The 21,893-nt window shown below is 43.9% G+C and overlaps 1 protein-coding gene across 5 annotated transcripts in view; it reads right to left on the reverse strand.

The window, feature by feature from the left end:
- Nucleotides 1–21,893, reverse strand: part of RFT1 (RFT1 homolog) — a 47,136-nt gene that overhangs the window by 11,811 nt on the left and 13,432 nt on the right. For all 5 annotated transcript variants that reach the window (XR_005722208.1, XR_005722207.1, XR_005722206.1 and 2 more), the window contains exons 7-11: nucleotides 16,617–16,695; nucleotides 12,078–12,128; nucleotides 11,060–11,190; nucleotides 9,810–9,954; nucleotides 3,944–4,049 (exon numbers count right to left, since the gene is read on the reverse strand). Coding sequence is in view for 2 of the 5 variants with exons in the window: in XM_040247189.1 (XP_040103123.1) it covers nucleotides 3,944–4,049; nucleotides 9,810–9,954; nucleotides 11,060–11,190; nucleotides 12,078–12,128; nucleotides 16,617–16,695 (512 nt within the window). In the remaining 3 variants the exon portion in view is untranslated. The remainder of the gene's footprint in view (nucleotides 1–3,943; nucleotides 4,050–9,809; nucleotides 9,955–11,059; nucleotides 11,191–12,077; nucleotides 12,129–16,616; nucleotides 16,696–21,893) is intronic.

Genomic DNA, 21,893 nt, shown 5'->3' on the forward strand with positions numbered 1-21,893 from the left:
ACAAGCATAATTATCGGAGAGTGTGGCATCAAGAACACACACACACAGGCATAATTATCGGAGAGTGTGGCATCAAGAACACACACACACACACCCCATACTCTAACAGGGGACAGTGCTTTCATCTAGAATTCCAGAGAAGTAATTCATTTGTTTCTCAGTCGACACAGTTTCTTTTTAATAAGTAATGGAAGTACAAGAGCCCACATCTTCACAGAGGAAGCTTCTTCACTAATGCTAATCAACAATCAGAATGGCCAACTTTGTAACAAGCCACTGAGGGTAGGCCAGTACTCTGACCAATTTTCCAAAAAGAAGATGCTGTGTAATGTTTGGTTCTTCAGACCACAGGTTCATAAACTTTCAAAGTCATGTTCACCCAACTCCAAGCAGAAGGGAAACAATGAATGAAACTGGTAGCTAATTCATGTAAACTCTAGCAGGGACAAGTTACAGTGTGGCTTCTTCGGTGTAGCCACTTGGGAGGCGCTAAAAATGAGGATGTCTACTGTTTCTCATTAGAAGAGGGCTCCGCAACTGTTGAACTTTCCAACACAAATCTATAGCCTTAAAGGCATTATCCACTTCAGGATAAAATAAGAATTTTAAAGATAAAATTAAAATGCCACTTTGTAAATCAATGGGAAATTAGTAAGCGACAAATGACTATTTTCTAAGGTTTGGTTCACATAAACAGGAAGTTATTTTTAATCAAGTTTAGCAAAAGGTAAGCAACTGAAGTGTCCCCAGTGGATGCTGGCTGAAAACATCAAGGTACGGCCATAACAATGTAGCCTAGGTAACCATGTAGAGGATGGCGCAGGTCTCATGTGCCTAGGTGAAAAGATGGCACTTGTCCTTCATTCAGTCAACAGTTAGGGAGTCCAACTCCATGCAGGGCACTCAAGGGCCAACAAGTCAGACAGAGGAGCTCTCAATCCTTGGCCTCTGCATCACTGTCCCCTCTGCATGGAAGGTTCTAGCCCATCTATACATAGCAGACTCTTCCTGGTCATCGAGGCCTCAGCCTAATGAAACCTTCTCAGAAAGACCTCCCGATCTAAAACAGCTCCCCCTCTCACCACATACCCCTGCTTTAGTTCTCCACAGAGCACAATTTGCTTATCTATTTCCTTGTTTGCTGTCTGTTTCCCTTATTGTCAGCTACAGGAGAGCAGGGATCATGTCTGTTTTGTTCATGGCTGTGCTCCTGGAGCTTAAAGCAATGCCTCTTAGAGAACAGATGCTCAAAAAAATTTGTCAAATGAACAAAATGAAATGAGACAGCCTTAACAAAACACAACCAAGATTCTTCAGTGGGGCATAATGTGAAGCCACCAATCTTCCATATAGATTATGAGGTTATTAACAGAAAAGGAACTTGTAGCTCAAAGGACATTCTAATATTTCACATCCAACCAAATGCCTTAGTTTTATTAAAAAACAAACACTGATTAACCTGTAGTTCAATAAGGAAAATAGGTGAAAGCTACTAAATTATACTACAAAAAAATCTTACTACTGTTTTATGTCTGGCTAAATTCATAGAAAGGAAAAAAAGGCTGGGGTCAGTGATGAGCCCAGGTGCTCCATGTGTTCAGAACAAAACTGGGAGTTGGGGCCAGGGGCCCAGACAGAAAGGGGGCTACTACATTTAATACAAACTTGGAGACCATGCTTAAAACCACATTTTACTCTTAGGGGAAGTGAGTTACTTCAGATGAGAATATGGCTCTGTCTTTTCTCTATGTTGACGACTAATACCATGAAAATCATTTTCCAGATTTTAATATGCTGTCCAGGTCCCATTACAACTAACTTAAAAAGCTACTTCCTCTGGTTCAATGCAATATAAGAGAAACCAAAGCAATCAGTCACTGTCTGTACTCCCTCATCATTTGTTGGAAGATAATATATTTTTAATGTTTTAAGCAGGCTTAGTCTTGTTTCTCCCTTTCAACATTAATGCTGCAATTATTGTAACAAAATTCCCTTCAAAGAGATAGATTCCTAGTCCAGAGTTCTTTCCCACACACTTCAGTACCTTATTTAGTATGTTTTAAATTATATTTTTAAATTATTTCATGTTAGAAGCACCTTTCAAGTAAAAACATAGTATTTGCAAAATTAAACTTAGAGATCTTTTTATCCACTTAAAAAAAAAAGGACAGATTCAAAGCAGTGTATAGCTATAAATTTAACTGTCTGAAGTAAAAACCATGTCTAGACTACATTTGCAAACTATGGGTTGTGACCTAAAAGTGGGCTGGGAAATCAATTTAGTGGGTCATGACATGGCAGTTTAAAAAACTGAAACAGAATTAAAAGCCATCATCAGTGTGCTCTGCGTGTGCCTGGGGTACTGGGTGCTGTGGAAGCTTCGTTTCAGTCACACCTAAATACGCACTGGGTCACAGTGGTGAGCGCAGTTTTTACTCTGAAAGCTGGTCTGGGCCAGCGGTTCCTCAAGCCAGAGCTATCATCAGCGATCTCTTGGAGCTGACTCCTTGGCCCAACCCCCGAAATTTCAGTTCAGCTGATGTGGGAGAGGGCCAGAACTTCTGAGGGGAGTTTGAGCAGTCTGGGCTGGGACCGCTGCTCTACACTCCAGCTCTCAACTATGGTGTGGCCCACAGGTCATCAAACCTGAGACAGGCCACAGTGCGAAGCAAAGGCTGCTGTGAACGAGAGGAAGGGCTCCCCCCATCTCTGAGGTATCCTTGCACACCTCCCCGTACTCCACTAGGCCTCTGAGGGGTTTCAACAGCACTCAAGGCACTACAGAGGCAGCCTGAAACCCCCATGGGACCCAGACCTCAAGGGGCAAAGGGATAATGAGGGCCACTGGCCCCATTTCCTACTCCCACCCCTTCTCCTCTCTTCCTTCTCTCTCTCCTTTGCCGCTAACAGTATTATCCTTCTTCTCAACTACATGCTACAGTGATGTCTTCAGATACTACCTTTCTACTGTTGGCTTTTGGGACACAAGAGATGAATGATCCTGGGTGTGGATCAGAGGCTCATACCAGAAGTTGACATCAGAATCGTTGAGGAGCTTTAAAGAAAACATTTACATGCTCAGGGGCTACTGATTCTGTAGGTATGATAGGAGAGAGAGTGGTGGGAGTAGAGTGGACAGGAATCTACATTTCTAACAAGCTCCATCAGGCATTCTGACTCATAACCAGTATTAAGAACTACTGCTTGAAGTTCAGGGCAGAGGTCCCAACCTCAGGGTCAATGGACGGGAGAAAATGTGGCAAATTTTCTATGTGCACTTGAATCTTTCTCTGAGGAGACATGTCATAGAGCCCTGAGATTGTCCATAAATCTGCTTTTTTAAAAAATATTTTATTTCTTTATTGCTGGCTGTGTTGGGTCTTTGTTGCTGTTCACATCCTAGTCTCTGGCTGTGGTGCTAAAGCTTCTCGTTGTGGTGGCTTCTCTTGCTGTGGAGTATGGGCTCTAGGAGGCTCAGGCTCAGTATTTGTGGCTCATGGGCTTAGTTACTCCAAGGCATGGGGAATCTTCCCAAACCAGGGATCAAACCTGTGCCCCCTGCACTGGTAGGTGGATTCTTAACCACTGGACCATCAGGGAAATACATGTAGACCTGACTCTTGAGGAAGCTCCTGAGTAACCCTCTGGAGCACTGGGCAAGGAGGTGGTGGAGGAGGGGGTCTTGTCTGGTGCCTGCCTCTGCCAATCAGGACTAACACAGCCCTTCAGGCCCTAGATTTTTCCCTTGACAAAGGGAGGCGAGGAACAGTGGCTGCTCCCCAGCCCTAGTGTGGAGAAGACTCACTGAATGGTGCCTGAGGAAAGCACTATACTCCAGGCTCTAAAAGAGTCTTCTGTAAATACATGTTCAGAATGAAAAGAAAGAAGCTACTTCATTTTGGTGGAAGGCCATGATTACAGGTACGTCTTGAAGGTTACCTACCTGTCTACCTCCTCTTTGCTCATGGCAGCAAATGTGAAACACTCAGTCACTCCATTGATGGCAAGTAGGAGGACGTAAAGACAGTAGGCTCGCAGTAGGACAGGACCTGTAGGGAAACAACCTGCTGAGATTCCAGAGCCCAAGTGGGAGGCCCCCGTGCATCCTCACATCGGCTGGATGGCCAGAAAACACCAGAGGGGTCATGAGCCCTGCTGGTGTGGTCACTGGGCAGATGTGTGGTCTTAACCATCTGGAAGGACTCTGAGCATTCCAGGGCACTGACCAAAATAAACAGCCAAAAACAAATGGACAGTTAGGAAGAGATATACAGATCTCTAGCTTAGCAACTAAAAGCTAATCTGGCCAGCAAACAAATTTCACTTTTTGAAATAGCATGAAGAAGCCTGCTAGTCTGAGCACTTAGAGACGCTAGCGGCCCTGCAGGTGAAGACAAACGCAGCTGAAGAAGCCCTGCAGAAGCCCAGGGCTCAGGAGCAGCAGCACACTATGGAAATAGAACACCCACAACTCTGCAGGGAGAACCAGGGTTCATAAGGTTATCTTCTTCTAAACAAAGTGATTAGGTTCTATAGCTAACTAACAAGCTTTGGGAAAATCTGCTAACAGAAGATCAGGAGCCTTAAAATAGAGTTGATCCCCTCTGTTTTTTTTTTTTTTTTTTCCTGCCGTGCTATGTGGCTTGTGGGATCTTAGTTCCTTGACCAGGGATTGAACTCAGGCTGTCAGCAGTGAAAGTGTGGAGTTCTAACCTACAGGATGGGAATTCCCTGAGCCCCTCTTTTAAAAGGGCCATTACCGAGAGGCAGTCAAGCAGTTTCTAATAAAAAAAACATGTACACAATCTACAATCCAAAAATTCTACTCCTGGGTATACAACCAGTGGAAATAAATGCACATGTTCACAAAAACACGTGTACAAAAACATCTGTAGTTAGCTTTATTCCTAACAGTCCAAAATGACCATAGACAGGAGAAAGGATAAACAACATATGGGCCACCCATACAAAGAAATACTTCTCAGCAATCAAGGAGAAAAAAAAAACTATTGATCCATGTGAAAACATGCATGAATCTCAAAAACTTCATACTGTGGGAAAGAAGCCAAACGTGAAAGTGCCTACACTGTGTAATTTCATTTATACGAAATTCTTCTTAAAAGTAATACTAACCTACGGTGATAAGAAATCAAAGCAGTTCTTGCCTCTGAGGTACAGTGGGGCAACTGGGTGGAAAGGGCCCTATGAGAACTTTCTGGGGTAACGGAAATGTTCTGTACCTTAATCTGGATATTGGTTACAAGGGTGTAGACATTTGTCGAAACTCTTAAGAGTACAGTATTTTACTTTATGTAAATTAGACCTCAATAAAGAAAAAAAAGAAACCACTAAAAGAAAAGGGCAGGCCAAGGGGAGTTCCAGAGTCTCAGAATCTGAAACTTATTCATGGTTATGAAAGCTGCTTAATATGAAAGGTCCCCGTGCCACGGGGACACTAAATAGTTTCATGGCCATCAAAAATAACAAAAAGAAGTGATATGGTAGGGAGCTGTTGAGGAGGGGAGGCATCCTGTGGTCCTATGATTAGGTCTCAGTCTTCAGGGAGCTTCTGCCTCTGGATTGTGAACTTCACAAATATTTCCAAGTTTTTTCCTCCCCCCTCAGATGAGATAGGATTGCTAGATTAGACTGGAGTTGGGAATCAGCACACCAATCAGACACTGCATGCTTGGTTCCAAACCACTGCAATAGAGCAAATATTTTAATAAAAAAGGTCACATGAATTTTTTTGGCTTCTCAGTGCATATAAAAGTTATGACAACATACTGTATTGTATTAGTTATGTAACAGCATTATGTCTTAAAAAAATGCAGTTACCTTAATTTAAAGTAATTTATTGCTAAAAAATGCTACCCATTATCTGAACCTTTAGCAAGCTGTAATCTTACTGGCGGAGGGGCTTGCCTGATGTTGGTGGTCTAATGGAGTTGATTTCATGGGACTGATTGGATTCATTTGATTTGATTTGGTTTGGTTTGATCTGACTGGATAAAAAGAACTGCAGTAATAAGAGAATAGACTCTTGTATGATTTCAATACCTTTATACTCTGAAATTTTTGCACTATGTTTTGTCCCTGGATGTTTCAGGGTCTCCCAGTTTATAGTCTATGGGAACTTGAATAAAATGTGCATCCTACAATTGTGTAAAAAAGATAAAATGTTAAAAAAAAAAAAAGAAGAAGAACTGTTCTAAATTGGCCTAGGAATGGGATACTGAGCTATGGGTGAGGAGAAGCATTCTACGGTCCTATGATTAGGTCTCAGTCTTAGTGAGCATGCCTCTGGACTGTGAACTTCCCAAGTATTTCTGAGTTTTTTCCTCTCCATTCAGGTCAAGGATGGCTAGATTAGAGTGGAGTTGGGAACCAGCATACCTCAGAGACTATATTGTGGGTCAAACAACCAAAAAACAACAAAGACAAAAGAAGTACTAACAGAGTAGCACTGATGGCCCTCTCTTGGGTTCCACATTTTCATCATGTCAGGCTGCATTTCATTCCCCCAAATTGCTGCAGAAGTGGCTTGGCCCCTACCACAGCCATGGGACAACTCCAGCAGGGGAGGCAAGGACCAGGGTCCGCCCTGCAGTGGCTCAACGCTACGCTCAGTGTGCTTCCTGCTTCTCTCCGTCCTTCTCTCTCTGGCAGAGAGGGGCGGGGCTCCTCTCACAACCTGCACCTCTCACTTGGTAACTGAAAGTTGACGCCATGTGGACAGCGCACGGCTTTGCAAGGTGGAGAACACAAACGCAGGCATGAAACAGTGATTAGAATAGAAGGGTTTTGAGTCAACTTTAGGGAAAGAGGTTGGAATTGGGGAACTTGCAGATGGAACCTTAAACTCTGGGTTGAGCTGAGTGGTAGTACGGGTTGAATTGTATTGCCCCCAAAAGTAATGTGATGGGAAAGAATCTGCCTGCAATGCAGGAGACGTGGGTTCAATCCCTGGGTTGGGAAGATTCCCCCCTGGAGAAAGGCATGGCATCCCACTTCAGCATTCTTGCCTGGAGAATCCCCATGGACAGAGGGGTTGGTGGCCTACAGTCCATGGAGTCGCAAAGAGTCAAACACAACTGAGTGACTAACACTTTTACAAAAGTAATGTGAAGTCCTAATCACCAATAACTTAAGAGTATGGTCTATTTGGAAATAGCATCTTTATAATAAGTTAAAATGAGGTCATCAGAGTGGGCCCTAATCCATTATGACTGGTGTCCTTATGAGAAGCAGAAGTTTGGGCACAGAGATAGTCACAGAGGGAAGATGATGTGAAGACACACAGGGAGAAGACAGCCATGTGATGGGGGTAATGCATTTCCTAGCCAAAGACTGCCAGCCAACACCAGAAGCTGGGTGAGGTGAGGAAGGAGGCCTCCTCTAGAGCTGCCACAGCGAGCAGAGCTCTGCTGGCTCCTGGATTTCAGACTTCAACAGAACAGTGAGACGATCAATTTCTGTTCTTATAAGCTGCTTAGTTCATGACACACTGTGATCCCAGCCCTGGGAAACTAATATTAGGGGCCTGAGAAGAAAAAAAGATTTTTAAAAAGTGAAAGAGACACTGCTTTAGGAAAGCAAGTGTTCTCCTTACTGGCTGCAAATAATAAGCTCTTCTTTCTCCAAAAAAAAAAGTAAAAGAAAGGGCAAGAAAGAAGCACCTAAGAGATGAATGTGAGAAGTCTCAGGGAAGTTCATTGAATGTTTATACTTTCCTTTAGGATGGAAAAGCTAGATATGAGGAAAACGTCTGATCAAAGTCTCAGACCACTTCCACAGCCCCTAATTACACACAGGGTTGAGCCCCCCAAGTACTGCAAAGCAAACCCTCAGTGCGCCACAAAAGTCTGCCTGTGCTGCGGCCAAGTCCCACTTTAGGAAAGCAGCACGGAGGTCTCTAAAGGAGCCACTGCAGGTCTGGTCACAGGTGAGTCCACTTCATGGGCAAGGACAAAAGCAACATGCAACTGGGGCAACTGAGGACAGCGGCGTTGCAAGTTCCACTTTCAAAACTAAGTGGTTGGGCTGAGCCATGGAAAGTTCCTCATTCTTTTCTGATTCAGTAAGACTTTCTGGAGAAAGGCAATGTTTTGTGAATATTTAAGGGAACAAAAAAAACGCTGTGGCGAGGAGTATCGGGGCAGAGAGCAGCAGTGTTAATATCTTTGGCACAGGAAAGGCATTTGGATTTGCAGCACTAGTCCGGAAAGTCGAGAAGAGGGCAAGGAGAAGAGGGGTGGTGTGGAGACAGGGAAGGAAAGCCAGCAGGCACCCTGGGGAGACACACTCACCCTCCCAGAAGGCACACACAGCCAGAAATTTGGTCAAAATGAGAGGGAGCGGTGATGAGGAGACAGATGCTGGAAGACCTTGCTGGGGCAGGGATGTTGACGGAGGCCTGGGCCAGGCAAGAGACAAGGGTCCGAAAGATGCTGCAGTGACTACAGCAAACCAGATATCCTTTCCAGAGACTAAGGAACCAGACCATTCTCAAGATTCTTCTCTCTCTCTGAAGATGAGACCAAGAGAATATCTTATTGAGTCTAAGATGATTAATGACTTGGACATAAAACATCAGAGACATAATTCATTACCTTCATTTATCAAGTAACAATGACCCTTTTAGCTGACAAATCTATCATCAGTGCTCAAGACTGGCACCAGCATTTCACTTGAGTAAAGGACCACACAATGACAATGGTTTGTTGATGTATCTTCAATGATTAATGACTTAGGCAAGTGAATACTACGTTGATGGGACAGCCCTTTCCTTGTGGCACTGTCCTGTGGCTGCATTACAAAGGCTGCTCCTCGGTGATTACCTTTCTAGAGGGGCAGAACTGCTGTGAAATAGCCTGTCCTGCTCTCTGTGCACTGACTTGCTAACGGTTTCCTATAGTTGCCTGACCCAGGGCACTACAAACCACATCACTGGTTTCACAGCAGCTGTTTGTCCAAACCTAATGACCTTTGTTCTTGGGTAGAAACTCGGCCCTTCTTCTCCTAATACTAAATGTTTGGGCCCATTATAGTGGAGACAAAAGCATGCCAGTGATCTTGCAGAATGGCATCTGAAAGGGCCCTTTACATTTGAGACAGGGCATTAGAAAAAAGTCTTCAAGGATCTTGTCTAGTGATGTGAGGAGTTAAAAACATCTTTGCTCAACCCAAGAGGAAACACTGTAAATGGATTGCTAGTCCGTGACCCAGTGCATCTCGAAACTGGTAAAGTCCCCAGGGCCCAGCGATGCTGTGAGACACTCAGTGGCCTGGGCACCAGGTGTTTCCAAGTTAGACACACTTGATACTTTTCTCTTTCAAAACCCAAGAGTCACTGGATTAAATATACCATTTTATTTGCTGAGATCAATTTCATTCTCTGCAAATGGCTCTGGGTTATCCTTCAGAGGCTTTTATGCATCAGGCCGTGAGATTTATGTGGCACTTACTGTCTTCAGATGTGTTTAGTACCAAGCGGAGACTCATTATAGAGCCTGCTCTCTGCCTTCCTCACTTACCCTACAGGGAGCACAGGGAAGCACTTGGCAAAACACATTTGAGGCCTGAAAGGAAAGCTAAGGATTCCTAACAACTTCCCCAAGTGAGGTTGTGGGGACTGGTCAACCTGGTGCCAAAGCCCCAACTGCACCCTGAGCTGGTGTGACCTCAGGTGCCCCAGCCTCTGGCAATCTTCCCTATACAGACACACATGTCAACCGTACCTGACTTTCATAAGACTCCTCTCCTTCAGTTGGGAAATTAGAACAGATCTGGAAAAAAACTGTGCATACCTGATCCTGAACTAAGCATGACCCCTCCATAGATGTCCAAAACCAGCTGAGAATAGGCAAAGCCGAAAACAGTGATGGTCAGGCCGGTCAGCAGGGCCAGCTTTAGCAGGGACTCCAAAACCGCAGCAGCCACAGCAACATCCTCCTGGGGCCAGGGGAGAAGGAAGGAAGTGGGATGAATCATGAGCTGGAGAGAAACCTCCCATGTGGCTTTCTCCCTTCCCTGTTTCATGGATCACTCTTTCAACTGCTGAGAACCATAGCTGCTTTTCTACAGCCTGGGTTTGTTTCTACTCAATTAACAAATGGAGGAAAAAAGACAAAGTGTGCCTCCTTAAGAAAGCAGGGGAGGGTTAGTTTTTAACTTGTTTAGGATAAATTGTCTCAAATGTTGCCTAGGAAACACTTTCCCCTCTGACATTTATTCTTCAACTGACAAGTTTTTACAGCACTAGCTAGCTTTGTCCATGTGCTTCTCCTGACAAACAAGTCCAAATTCTGATGTTTCTGTAATCGACACTGAGAAAACATTCCTAAATCAGACTAAGAACCAGATTGGTTCATTTTGAAAAGATATTATGCATGAACTGTCGTCTGCAAAATATATTCTAAGACACATAAGAGGCTAACTAGTTTGCTTTTAATTCTAAGTCAGACATTTTCAATGATTCTAGGAAAAGGGAAGTTTCTACACGCAAATACTCCTGGATTAAAATCTCATCTTTTTTTACTGGCTAGACTATGTAGCTTCTCAGGGTCAGAATGGAGCTCTGGGCACATCACAGTCCTTAAGAAGCTAAACAACTGGTGTGGTGAGCGAGACCAGATGGCCCATGTCTTCCTCTCCATGCCCTCAATTAGCCTTGCCCCGTCTCTGCATCCTTCAGCTCAGCTTTGGTTCTTGAGAATCTGAGGAGGGGGGAGGCAGCCTCATTCTTAAACCTTAAACCATAGGAAGGGGTCTGTGCTGCACTGGGGACAGCTATAGAGTTCTGAGAGGGCTGGGACAAAGAAAAGGTCACAGAGGACAGAGGGTGAAAAGAAAGGGCTGGTCAGGAGGAAAAGGAGAAGCTGGAAAGGAGAAGTGAGCTCAGGATCTTGCCATCATTCAGAATGTGAGGGGAGAATGAAAACTAGAAGAAAATTTCAGATCAAACAGAGGGAAATAGACAGCTCCTCATTTCTGTCTTGTTGATCCTGTACACACAGAGAATTCACTTGGAAGATGGGGACATGAAAACCAAGACTACCTGCTTCTGAAGTGAGGCATCCTTTTCTCTCTCTAGCACCTTAGCAAAGAATATATAAAAACTCTCCTCTATTGGCTGGAAAATTAATCTGGCCACAAGGGAGCCAAGATTATTCACTATATCATACACACCTACAAAACAAAAGAAAGAAATAACAGTCTTATTGGTTTTTGTACTTGAATTTTTATAGCACTATTAACATTTTTTCTAATATAATTTTTTAGATTAAACTTTTTGAGATAATTATAGATCCACATGGGGTTGTAAGAAATAAAAGGGAGAACCATATACCCTTTACCCAGTTCCCCCCAAATAGTAAATTCTTGAAAAGCTACAGCAAAAGATCACTGCATAAATTCAGTCAGGATACAGAACATTTGCATCACTAGTACTTTTTTTTATAAAAGTCATAATGCCAAGTTGATTTTTTTCTATTTTTATTTCCACTACTTAGGGACAGTATTCAAAAATAAATGTGAAAAAATATTAAGACCTATTTAGCCACACACATGGGCCAAATCTTCATGACTGTGATGATCTCCCTGTTACTCTGGCACCCTCTGACCCCCAAAATGAGCCCCAGAGCTCTGCAGAAAGCTGGGTAAGGGTAGGGAATCCCAACAGAGAACTTGCTGCCCAAGACACACAGGAAGGAATAGTCAGACATACATTTATAAAGACCTACAATTTTCAGTCTTCAGGATTCATTTTTTATAATCTTCAGACTTGTTTTTTCATTAAATGTATCAAACTACAGGGGCTTCCCTGGTGGTCCAGTGGTTAAGAATCTGCCTTGTAATGCAAGAGCCTGTGCTCTGCAACAAGAGAAACCACCCAACTGAGAAGCCTGCACACCACAACCAGGAATAGCCCCCTGCACGCAGCAACAGATCCAGTGCAGCCAAAAATAAATAAACAGATAGATATTTTTAAAAGAATCAAACTACAGAGGCAAATATTAGAAAGTGTTGTGAAGATAGCTCATCTTTAATTAAAACACTACAGAATTTCATCTTACCCTGATCCCCAAAATTTAACACGTTCAAAAATGTCATCACATATCGCTCGCCTGTTAATGGAAAAGCAAAATAATTAGCATTTCAAATACACAGTATTTTCTTGCTTCCTTTTCTCTTGTTGTGTATTGTCTCTTCCAGTTGGTAAATACTGTCAAAGCAGAAAAATTAGACACTTGGTTAATGACATGGTCCTTGTCCTAATGTTGATTTAAAATAATCTCAAAATAATAACAATTTGGAAAGTGCTTGTGACTTTATTGATAGCAAAGTTACAAACCAATTAAAAACAACAAAAATCAATAAAACCAGCCTCATACATTTTCTTAAAAGTGTGAAGAGTTACAGAAATGTTAATAATAAAAATGATAATCTCAGGTTTTCAGGGAGGTCAGACAATCTGAGTGTAAATTCTGTGAAATGAAAAGTCCATGATAAACTGCACAGACTCATCAGAAGTTTTCTCTCTGAGTGAAGAAAACTCTGAGGAGGCCAGCAATTCTCAGCAGCCCTAGTTCATGGTTCAAATCTAAGACAGTCTAATGCCTTCAAAATGAAGACATTAGCCCTGAGCCCTATTCCCCACTTCCATGAATACTCTTATTGTCCCTGAATGGGAAACACTGACCGCTATGGAGGAGGAGCACTGAGGAGACCACAGCCCTGAAGGGCCAACTCTCACCTCCTAACCACTTTCTCAAAGAAGAAAGCAGCATTAAGAGACGAGAATGTGATATTCTCTCAAGTCCCTCTCCCAATCCTTTCCTCCTTACAATGTCCTGTTTTAGGGAGGGTGGTGGCAGGGACCTCTACAGATCCTTCCAAGCATGGGCCCCCCCGTATCTCTGCTCTTCTCTAATCCATCCTCATCGCTAACAATCCCAGCTTTTGCGAATACAGATCTTAAGTCATCTCTTCTTTCACTTCTTTAAATGGCTCTACTGTGTTTGCAAAGAGTCCAGGTGCCTTGGCTTTGCATTTGGGACCTTTTATAGGCTGACCTTTGCCAACAAAGGTCCATCTAGTCAAGGCTATGGTTTTTCCAGTGGTCATGTATGGATGTGAGAGTTGGGCTGTGAAGAAAGCTGAGCGCCAAAGAATTGATGCTTTTGAACTGTGGTGCTGGAGAAGACTCTTGAGAGTCCCTTGGACTGCTAGGAGATTCAACCAGTCCATTCTAAAGGAAATCAGTCCTGGGTGTTCACTGGAAGGACTGATGCTAAAGTTGAAACTTCAATTCTTTGGCCACCTCATGTGAAGAGTTGACTCACTGGAAAAGACTCTGATGCTAGGAGGGATTGGGGGCAGGAGGAGAAGGGGATGACAGAGGATGAGATGGCTGGATGGCATCACCGACTCAATGGAAATGAGTTTGAGTGAACTCCAGGAGATGGTGATGGACAGGGAGGCCTGGAGTGCTGTGATTCATGGGGTCGCAAAGAGTCAGACACGACTGAGTGACTGAACTGAACTGAACTGAAAGCTATCTTTTCAGCCTCCCTTCACCAGCCTCAGCCCCACCTCCCACCATCACACTATCATCCTCTGCTGCACCCTACATGGAGGTTTTCACTCCTCCAGCTCTTCTGAGTCAGGCTGGGCTGGTGCTCCCAGGCTCAGCTGTTGGTATCCTCACCAGCTGTTGGTATCCTCACCACCTGCAATGGCTTTTCTGCAGGGATCTCCCTGGGTTCTGGCACAAAAGGTGTCTCCCTCCCACATTCTGTCAGCTCCCTGAGGAACCATGTCTTGGTCATCTCCATGCCCCTGGTTGCCTAGCAGAGCTCCTGGAAATGAGAGCACTCAAGAGATGTCTGGAGAATGAGGTGACATTTTCAAGTACACCCCTGTATCAGAGTTAACCACACAAATGCTTTAGTCTCTGCAGAGGGAATGAGCTCCTTGAAGCCACGTCCTGTTCCTCAGTCATCTGTGTATTCTCAGCACATGACACCCAGTGTTCAGGAAATGCGGGGGTAGAAGGTAACAGCATATATATGTGTGCGAGTGTGTATATATACACGGGTATACACACACACACATTTTTGCTATAACAATAAATGATTTAAAATTTTTTAGAGCTGTAGCTTTCAGAGGAAAAGAATCTAGGTGTCCTTGTCAGGCCCCTTCCTTATTTCACAGCCATGGAGAGGGAGGCCGTAGGAAGTTCCTAAGGGCCCTTTGCCAGCCAGGCCAGGATGGACCGAACATGAAGCAGGCCCACCTCGGGAGGCTCGAACATGTGGCTGACAACCTGACACTGGACACATGACCAGCCACAGCAGTACAGATAATCAAGTCAGGGCCATTCCTAAATTCATTCAAACTGCCCTTTAAAATTTGAAAGAAATAAAAAAAAAAGTGCCTTTAAGTAGCTACCCGTCCTCACACTCCCTCCATTGTTTTGTATGTTCTAACAATAATGTGAACTATCACAATATACAATTTCACAATAGCTACCTTTCTTTACCAAAAAATAATTGCTGTGGACTTCCCTGGTGGTCCAGTGGCTAAGGCTCTACCCTCCCAAGGCAGGGAGTCTGCGTTTGATCCTTGGTCAGGGAACTAGATCCTACAAGCCACAGCTAAGACCCAGCGCAGACAAATAAATATTTATAAAAACCCAAACCTTGCTGAATACATATCAACGTTCCAGCCTAGCAGGGTGTCAGGGAGACAGTGGTGAACAGCATGCTCCCTTGCTCTCAAGAGTTTAAGGCATCTTCACTCAGCTCGCTGAGGCTTCTGACCTTTACTTCCTCCAGAATTCCTGTGAACAGTTTTACTTTTGTGATGGAAACGTTATGGACTCAGGCTGGAAACGGGTGTTCTCAAAGCTGGGGAGCCCTCAGGTACCTCTTGGTTCTATCTTTTAAACCACAAATGAGGGAAGTGAGGCTTAGGGCTTCCCTTTGGAAGTATAATGAAGAAAAGTGACAATGGTGGACAAAAAAAAAACAAGATAGTAACAGTGATGTTTGTATTAGAACGCTAGAGTTTTAGGAAATTTTTTTCCTATTTTTCCAAAATTCTTGTAATGGGATTATATTATTTTTAATAGTTTCTGAAGACATTTGAAAACATGTTCAGTAATAGATACATACATGTACAGACACATGAAATTTATAGAGAGAAACTACTACCTTCAGCAGCTTATAGCTGCCTCCAATCTCATTCTTTGAAATAAAGCTGGGTATAAATACATATATATATATAAAATAAGATGTACTTTCAGCTCCTGGTTTGTCCTCTGCATTAGAGTTCTGTCACTGTTAAACTGGAAAGTCTTGAGCAGTTGGAAGGTTGACCAAACTATTCCACTGGTGAATCTTGTTGTTAAAGAAAATATATTTGATTTAACCCCAAATATTATCATGGCAACATGAAAAGAAATACTAGAAGCATTTCATGTTATTTTTTAATACTAATTTTTTGAAATCCAATATGTATTGAGTGCACTTACAGGTCAACTCAATTCCAAATGAGAAAAACTGGGTTCTTAAAAAGGTCACAAGGGGCTTTCCTGGTGGCTCAATGATAAAGAATCTGTCCGCCAATGTGGGAGACACGGGTTCAATGCCTGATCCGTGAAGATCCCACATGCTGTGGGGCAACTAAGTCAGTGTGCCACAAGTACCGAGCCTGTGCTCTAGAGCCTGTGATCTGCAACAAGAGAAGCCACCACAAGAAGTCCGTGCGCTGCAACTAGAGAAAAGCCTGAGCAGCAGCAAAGACCCAGCACAGCCAAAAGTAATTAATTTTAAAAGCTATTTTTTTAAAAAAAAGCTCGAAAAAGTGTACAAAATGTTCAGAAAATAAGATTATAGATAGAAGTGAAGTTGCTCAGTCATGTCTGACTCTTTGGGACCCCATGGACTGTACCCCACCAGGCTCCTCCATCCATGGAATTTTCCAGGCAAGAGAGACTATAGATTGCTTTCTGTATTTTCTAAACTTTCTGTAATTGATAGAATATTTCTATAATACATTTATTATTACATATAATATATGTAATAATATTACATTATTATTAAGTGGGATTCTGGAATGAGACTCAGATTCAAAGTAAGTTGCCCCTAATTCTTGTAGGACCCTGCAGAAGTAATGTAACTTCACTGATGCTCAGTTTCCTCATCCATAATAAAAAGAACAATATCTTTCTTACAAGGCTGTGGGGAGATTTAAATTAGACAACTGAAGCATCGCACTTAATAAATGCTAGTTTTCCTCTCCTTATTTAAAACCCTCCCAGTTCTGAGGGTCTTCTGACCCAGGGGCTCTAGGAAGCAGGTGGTCTGCATCTAGGTAACCAGCAGTTCTGTAGAATCCCCTCACTGATACTTTGTGTGTTTTTGTTTTGGGTTTTGTGTCTTTTTGTTTTTTGGCCATGCCACATGGCATGTGGGATCTTAGTTTCCTGACCAGGGATCAAACACATGCTCCCTGCATGGAAGCTTGAAGTCTTAACCACTGGACAGCCAGGAAGCTCCCCGTCACTGATACTTCAGTTTCCTGACTGCTCAGAGCAACCTTTTACTTACCTTCTGTCAAAATCTGTTTCAGGAAAGACTGTTTGAAAAAACTCCAAGTCAATTTAGCCTCTTCCCAATTTACAAAAGCCTAGAAAAAACAAAACAAAAGAATTCTAGGTACTGCAAGTCTAAGAATACAATAAATGTTACATGGGAGGCAAACTCAGTTTGGTCTCTAAATCTCAACTTGGATAGTCCCCACTAATTTTTCATTTACTGCTGCTGCTGCTGCTAAGTTGCTTCAGTTGTGTCCGACTCTGTGCGACCCCACAGACAGCAGCCCACCAGGCTTCCCCATCCCTGGGATTCTCCAGGCAAGAATACTGGAGTGGGTTGCCATTTCCTTCTCCAATGCATGAAAGTGAAAAGTGAAAGTGAAGACGCTTGGTCATGTCTGACTCTTAGCGACCCCATGGACTGTAGCCCTCCAGGCTGCTCCATCCATGGGATTTTCCAGGCAAGAGTATGGAGTGGGGTGCCATTGCCTTCTCCGTCATTTACTGCTAAGCACATAGAAAACATCCAACAAATACTGACAAAGAATTTATATTTCTAAATGTGAAGACAAAAGCTCTAGGTGGAAAAGCCTACCTGTGGGGCCTGCCCAAGATTCATTCACTGAGACCCCTAAAGAATTGTGATGTCCCCTTGCTGCTGCCCTGGGAGTAAGCTGACCAATAGAACATACACAGTCACAGTCAGCTCTTCCCTTAAAAGATGTCTGAAGAATGCCGAGCTGCAAGACAAACTCTGCTCAATGTACTCCACATCTTAGTGCTCTACTTAGCCAACTTAGCCATTCAGGGTCCCTTCACACAGAGCATACGAATTTGGCTCATATATTTCAAAAGAAAGTAAGGCCTTCCAGATCAGTAAAGCCACAAAGAATTGGTATGACAGAGAAAACAAAACTTCTGATATGCCTCTTCTAAAACTCTCAGGGGGAGCACCCAAACAGCCCATTTCCTAAGGACAAGGAGGATAAGAAAGAAGTAAATGGTTAGGAAGGGCAGAGGTCAACCTGTAACAGACAGACAGGCAGCCTCGAAGTTGGAGAGCTGATTGCAAAATCTGAAGAAGGGCAGCTAGCTGGACAGGACTTCTTTGTTTCTACTTCCTCCCAATTCCTTCTGGGGCCCCTCGATCATGAAGGCATCCAAGGATTCCACAATACTTGGTTTAGGTGTTAGGTTCTTAATCTCAAGGTACCTGCATTTTGAAAAGTTCTCATTAACTTAAACTCTTAACTCAAAGGTGGGATTTCAGGGGACTCTTTAGGAGGAAACGGGTGATTCATAAGGGCAAGCCCACTGCATCTCTCCAAAATGTCGACTTTAGCTATGGAACCTGTCCCAGTCACATGGGCCCCGATCTTGGCCCAAAGTCCATCTGTGTAGTGGACATTGTATTTCTGTAGAAACATAATACATGCCACAATATAATTTTAAGTTTTCTAGCATCCTACAGTGATGAGTAAAGAAATTGTTAAAAGTCACTTTAAAATCTTTGATTAAACCCTAAATATTATCATGGCAACATGAAAAGAAATACTAGAAGCATTTCATATTATTTTTTATATTAGTTCTCTGAAATCCAATGTGCATTGAGGGCACTGACAGCTCATCTCAATTCCAAATGTTCTGCAGCCACATGTGGCTGTTGCTTACCATTTACAACAGAGCAAGTTTAGAGCACCCTTTGAAACAAGGGTCATTTCCAGTCCTCAAATCTTCTCACCCCTTGGTTTCAGAACCTTTCTTTCCTATTTGAAAGGTAGTTTTGAATCCTTCCAAACCACACTGACTTCAGTGCATCACTGGACTGGGAGCCAATGCTAGGGTAGCTATAGTCCAGGGGTAAATTTTCCTCATGAGAAAGAAATCAGTCCTGAATATTCATTGGAAGGACTGATGCTAAAGCTGAAACTCTGATACTTTGGCCACCTGATGCGAAGAACTGACTCACTGGAAAAGACCCCGATGCTAGGAAAGATTAAAGGCAAGAGAAGGGGATGACAGAGGATGAGATGGTTGGATGGCATCACCAACTCGATGAGCATGAGTTTAAGCAAGCTCCCAGAGCTGGTGATGGACAGGGAAACCTGGCGTGCTGCAGTCCATGGGGTCGCAAAGAGCTGGACAGGACTAAGCGACTGAACGACTGAACTGAATTAACTGAGAAGGAAACTGAACATTTACTTTTCCCAGAACAGAGTGCCAGACCTTCCTACGCCACTAGGGGGCACTGGGGACCACATCATCCTCTGATGACGTACACTGATCCTGCCCATAGCTGGCTTCCGGGGAGCCAGGGCACAGCACCTTCTCTCTCTCACACTCTGCCCTCTCCATGCCAGGTGGCCCTCTGGAGGGGCGAGGTGTGTGGACTACAAAGTAGTAACTGTGCTCTTTTCAAAGGAAATGAACAGTTACAGTGTATCCACAAGGCTTATGGTCCGTAAGGGTGTGACTTGGTTTGGGAGGGTGGCTGAGCCCTTAAAAAAAAAAAAAGTTCTTTAGGAGAGTGCTATCATGACAGTGTATCTGATCTGCAAGCTCATGCTTGAACATTCCTTCCTCCTAATGCCTTCAGCTTAAATGGACCCATGGTTTAGAAGGAATGGCCACACTGCTTACGAACTGCAAAATGCTCTTTAATGATAGAGAGGCAGGAAGTTTGAGCAGAGATTAGGTTTCTACTCAGAGGCATCTGCTAAGTGGTAGAAAAAGAAGTACATTCTTCGGGATTTTACTGTTCTGAATGGATTTGTCACTTGGAAAGGTCAAAAAAGGCCCCTTCCACAAAATCTAGCTGAGCCGGTCTATCCGGCTGTGAATTTCTCTAGAATCCCCTGACCAACAAACCATTCATTCCACTGCCTCCCTGTACTGATGGAGAAACTGAGGTACAGATGGTGAAAGGTGATGGGCAGTACCTCTGGAGAAGGTCTGGAATCACAACTCAGGGCTCACTGTATTTTACCCTAAGTCACTCTTCCACTTCCCAAAGCCCTCTGACGTACAATGGTCCAACCAGCTGCGTCTCTGCCACACTGTCAAGAGTCGCAGGGGCCGTGGTCCTGTCCCCTGCCCTCCATCTCCTCCGCACCCTGCACGGCACTCCTCTCTCTCCCGCTTGCTGCAGGGCTGTTGACTGCCCTGGCTTTGTCCACACTCCCATTTCCGCCCACCCTCCACTGTCCTCATCACTTGAAAAGTGACAGATGATTGCCACTGCCTTCTCCTGATCTTAAACCTTTTCTCTCCTCGTGGCAGGGTTCAGGTTTTGAAGTTGAGCTCAGAGACTAGAACTCAAATTACAGCTCCTGACACTTATTTTTTTTACTTCACCAAGTGACTTGCAGGACCTTAGTTCCCCAATCAGGGATCGAACCCATGCCCCCTGCAGTGGAAACTGAGTCCTACCTACCAGAGTGCCAGGGAATTCCCTACAGCTCCTGACTTATGGAGTATGAAGGCCATGGGCAAGATATTTAACTTTGCTAAGCCTCAGTTTTCTCACCTACAAAATGGGACAGGAAGTCGTATCTCAGGACTTCAGTGCAAATTCTGAGCGCAGGGACCCCACCCAGGGTACCTGGTACAGTGCTTAACACAGATACCGCCCAGTACATGATAGCTGTGTTAAATTCCTCAGCTTTACCTGAATACTAGCTGATCTTGCATATTAAATCACTCAGAAGTGTCAAAGAGTACAAAAGATGTAAACGGCAGCCATTATTTGAGGTGTCATTATTTTAAAGCTAAATAAGTATCTTTAAAGAAGATGGAATTCTATAAGAGGAGGAAAGAAATCTCCTAATTTGGTCAAGTTGACAGTAAATGTAATTTGTTTGACCAGTTTTGTACAAAGGAGCCCCCAGGACAGAAAGCTGCTCCAGAGAGTCAAGTTAGGCTGGTGTAGGCACCTACTGCATTCAGATTCAGCTCACTTCTTTTCTTTAAACAAACAAACAAAAAAAACTTAAATAATGAATTGCTCTACCTGGAGCCTCCCAATCTTTAAGTAAAACAAATAATTACTTTGGGCAATAAGCTAATTCCTTTGGGACGAATTCAGAGCATAGAGATTAAACACAGAGACTAAGGTTTTTCCATAGACAGAAGTTAGAAAGAAGTGGGCCCAAAGCCAGCTGTGTGATTTGGGGTGGATCACCTAACTCCTCTGAATGGGAGACAACAGTATTTACCTCACAGGGTTACTATGAGGTTTAAGGACAGAAGTCCGAGTGCTTAGCCTAGGGCCAGGCACAGAGTAAGTATGCAGTCAATGGCAGTTATTACAAATAATTCTTTGACAAAGCTCAAATACTTCCACAGAACTCTGTAAGTCTTTAACAGGGGCCTCAGGGGTCGTGTAGACCAATAATCTCACCTTAAAAGTGAGGACCCTTGGGACTTTCCTGGAGGTCCAGTGGCTAAGACATCATGCTCCCAATGCAGGGGCCCCGGGTTCCATCTCTGGTCAGGGAACTAATTTGCATGCTGTAACTAAGACCTGTCACAGTCAAATAAATAATTTTTTTTTTTAAGTGAGAACTCAGAGATCTGGAGAGAGTCCTGCAGGCTTCACATGTGTACCTACTGCCTCCCAAATGCACAGGAAGCTCCCTAAGGCTAAGCAGTCACCTTCCTACGTGTTTGTATCCCAGAGAGCACCCAAGCAGGGGCTGGGCTCTGTCAGGAGGAGTGCTGCCACAGATTGAAGGTACACTCAGCCTTCTCATGCTCAGGCCTCTAACAATGTGAGCACAGGTACTTTCGTGACAGGTGGACATATGAAGCCACTGAACTCTCAGCAGTCAACAGTGTCTGCCTGGCTTGGATGCTCCAGCAGAGCTACTCCAGCTCTGAGCGCAGCAGTGAGGTGCTAGTGACGGTGTGGGCTGTCATTTATAGATAAGCACTCGTGCCAGGCCACAGCATTAAGCACCTTACGTGCCCCGTCTCATCTGGCTCTCACAACCACCTTAGGAGGGAGGTACTCTTACTTAGTGAAGGACAGGGGAGCCTAGTGTGCTGCAGTCCATGGGGTCACTGAGTTGGACACACCTTAGCAACTGAACAACTCATTATGCCCATTTGATATATAAGGAAACTGAAGGTCAGAGTTCTGAGCCCATTACAGGGTTAAGTACACACTTGTCCGACTCTTCTTTTCTCTCTGCCTGTATTAACAGTCCAAAAGCTGCACTTGAAAATACTGCTGGGCACAGGCACTGGCCCAATACAACAAGCTGGCCAGGCTTGGTACAGGTGGGTCCTA

Source organism: Oryx dammah, unplaced genomic scaffold, assembly GCF_014754425.2.
Source record: "Oryx dammah isolate SB20612 unplaced genomic scaffold, SCBI_Odam_1.1 HiC_scaffold_9, whole genome shotgun sequence".
Taxonomy (NCBI): Eukaryota; Metazoa; Chordata; class Mammalia; order Artiodactyla; family Bovidae; genus Oryx; species Oryx dammah.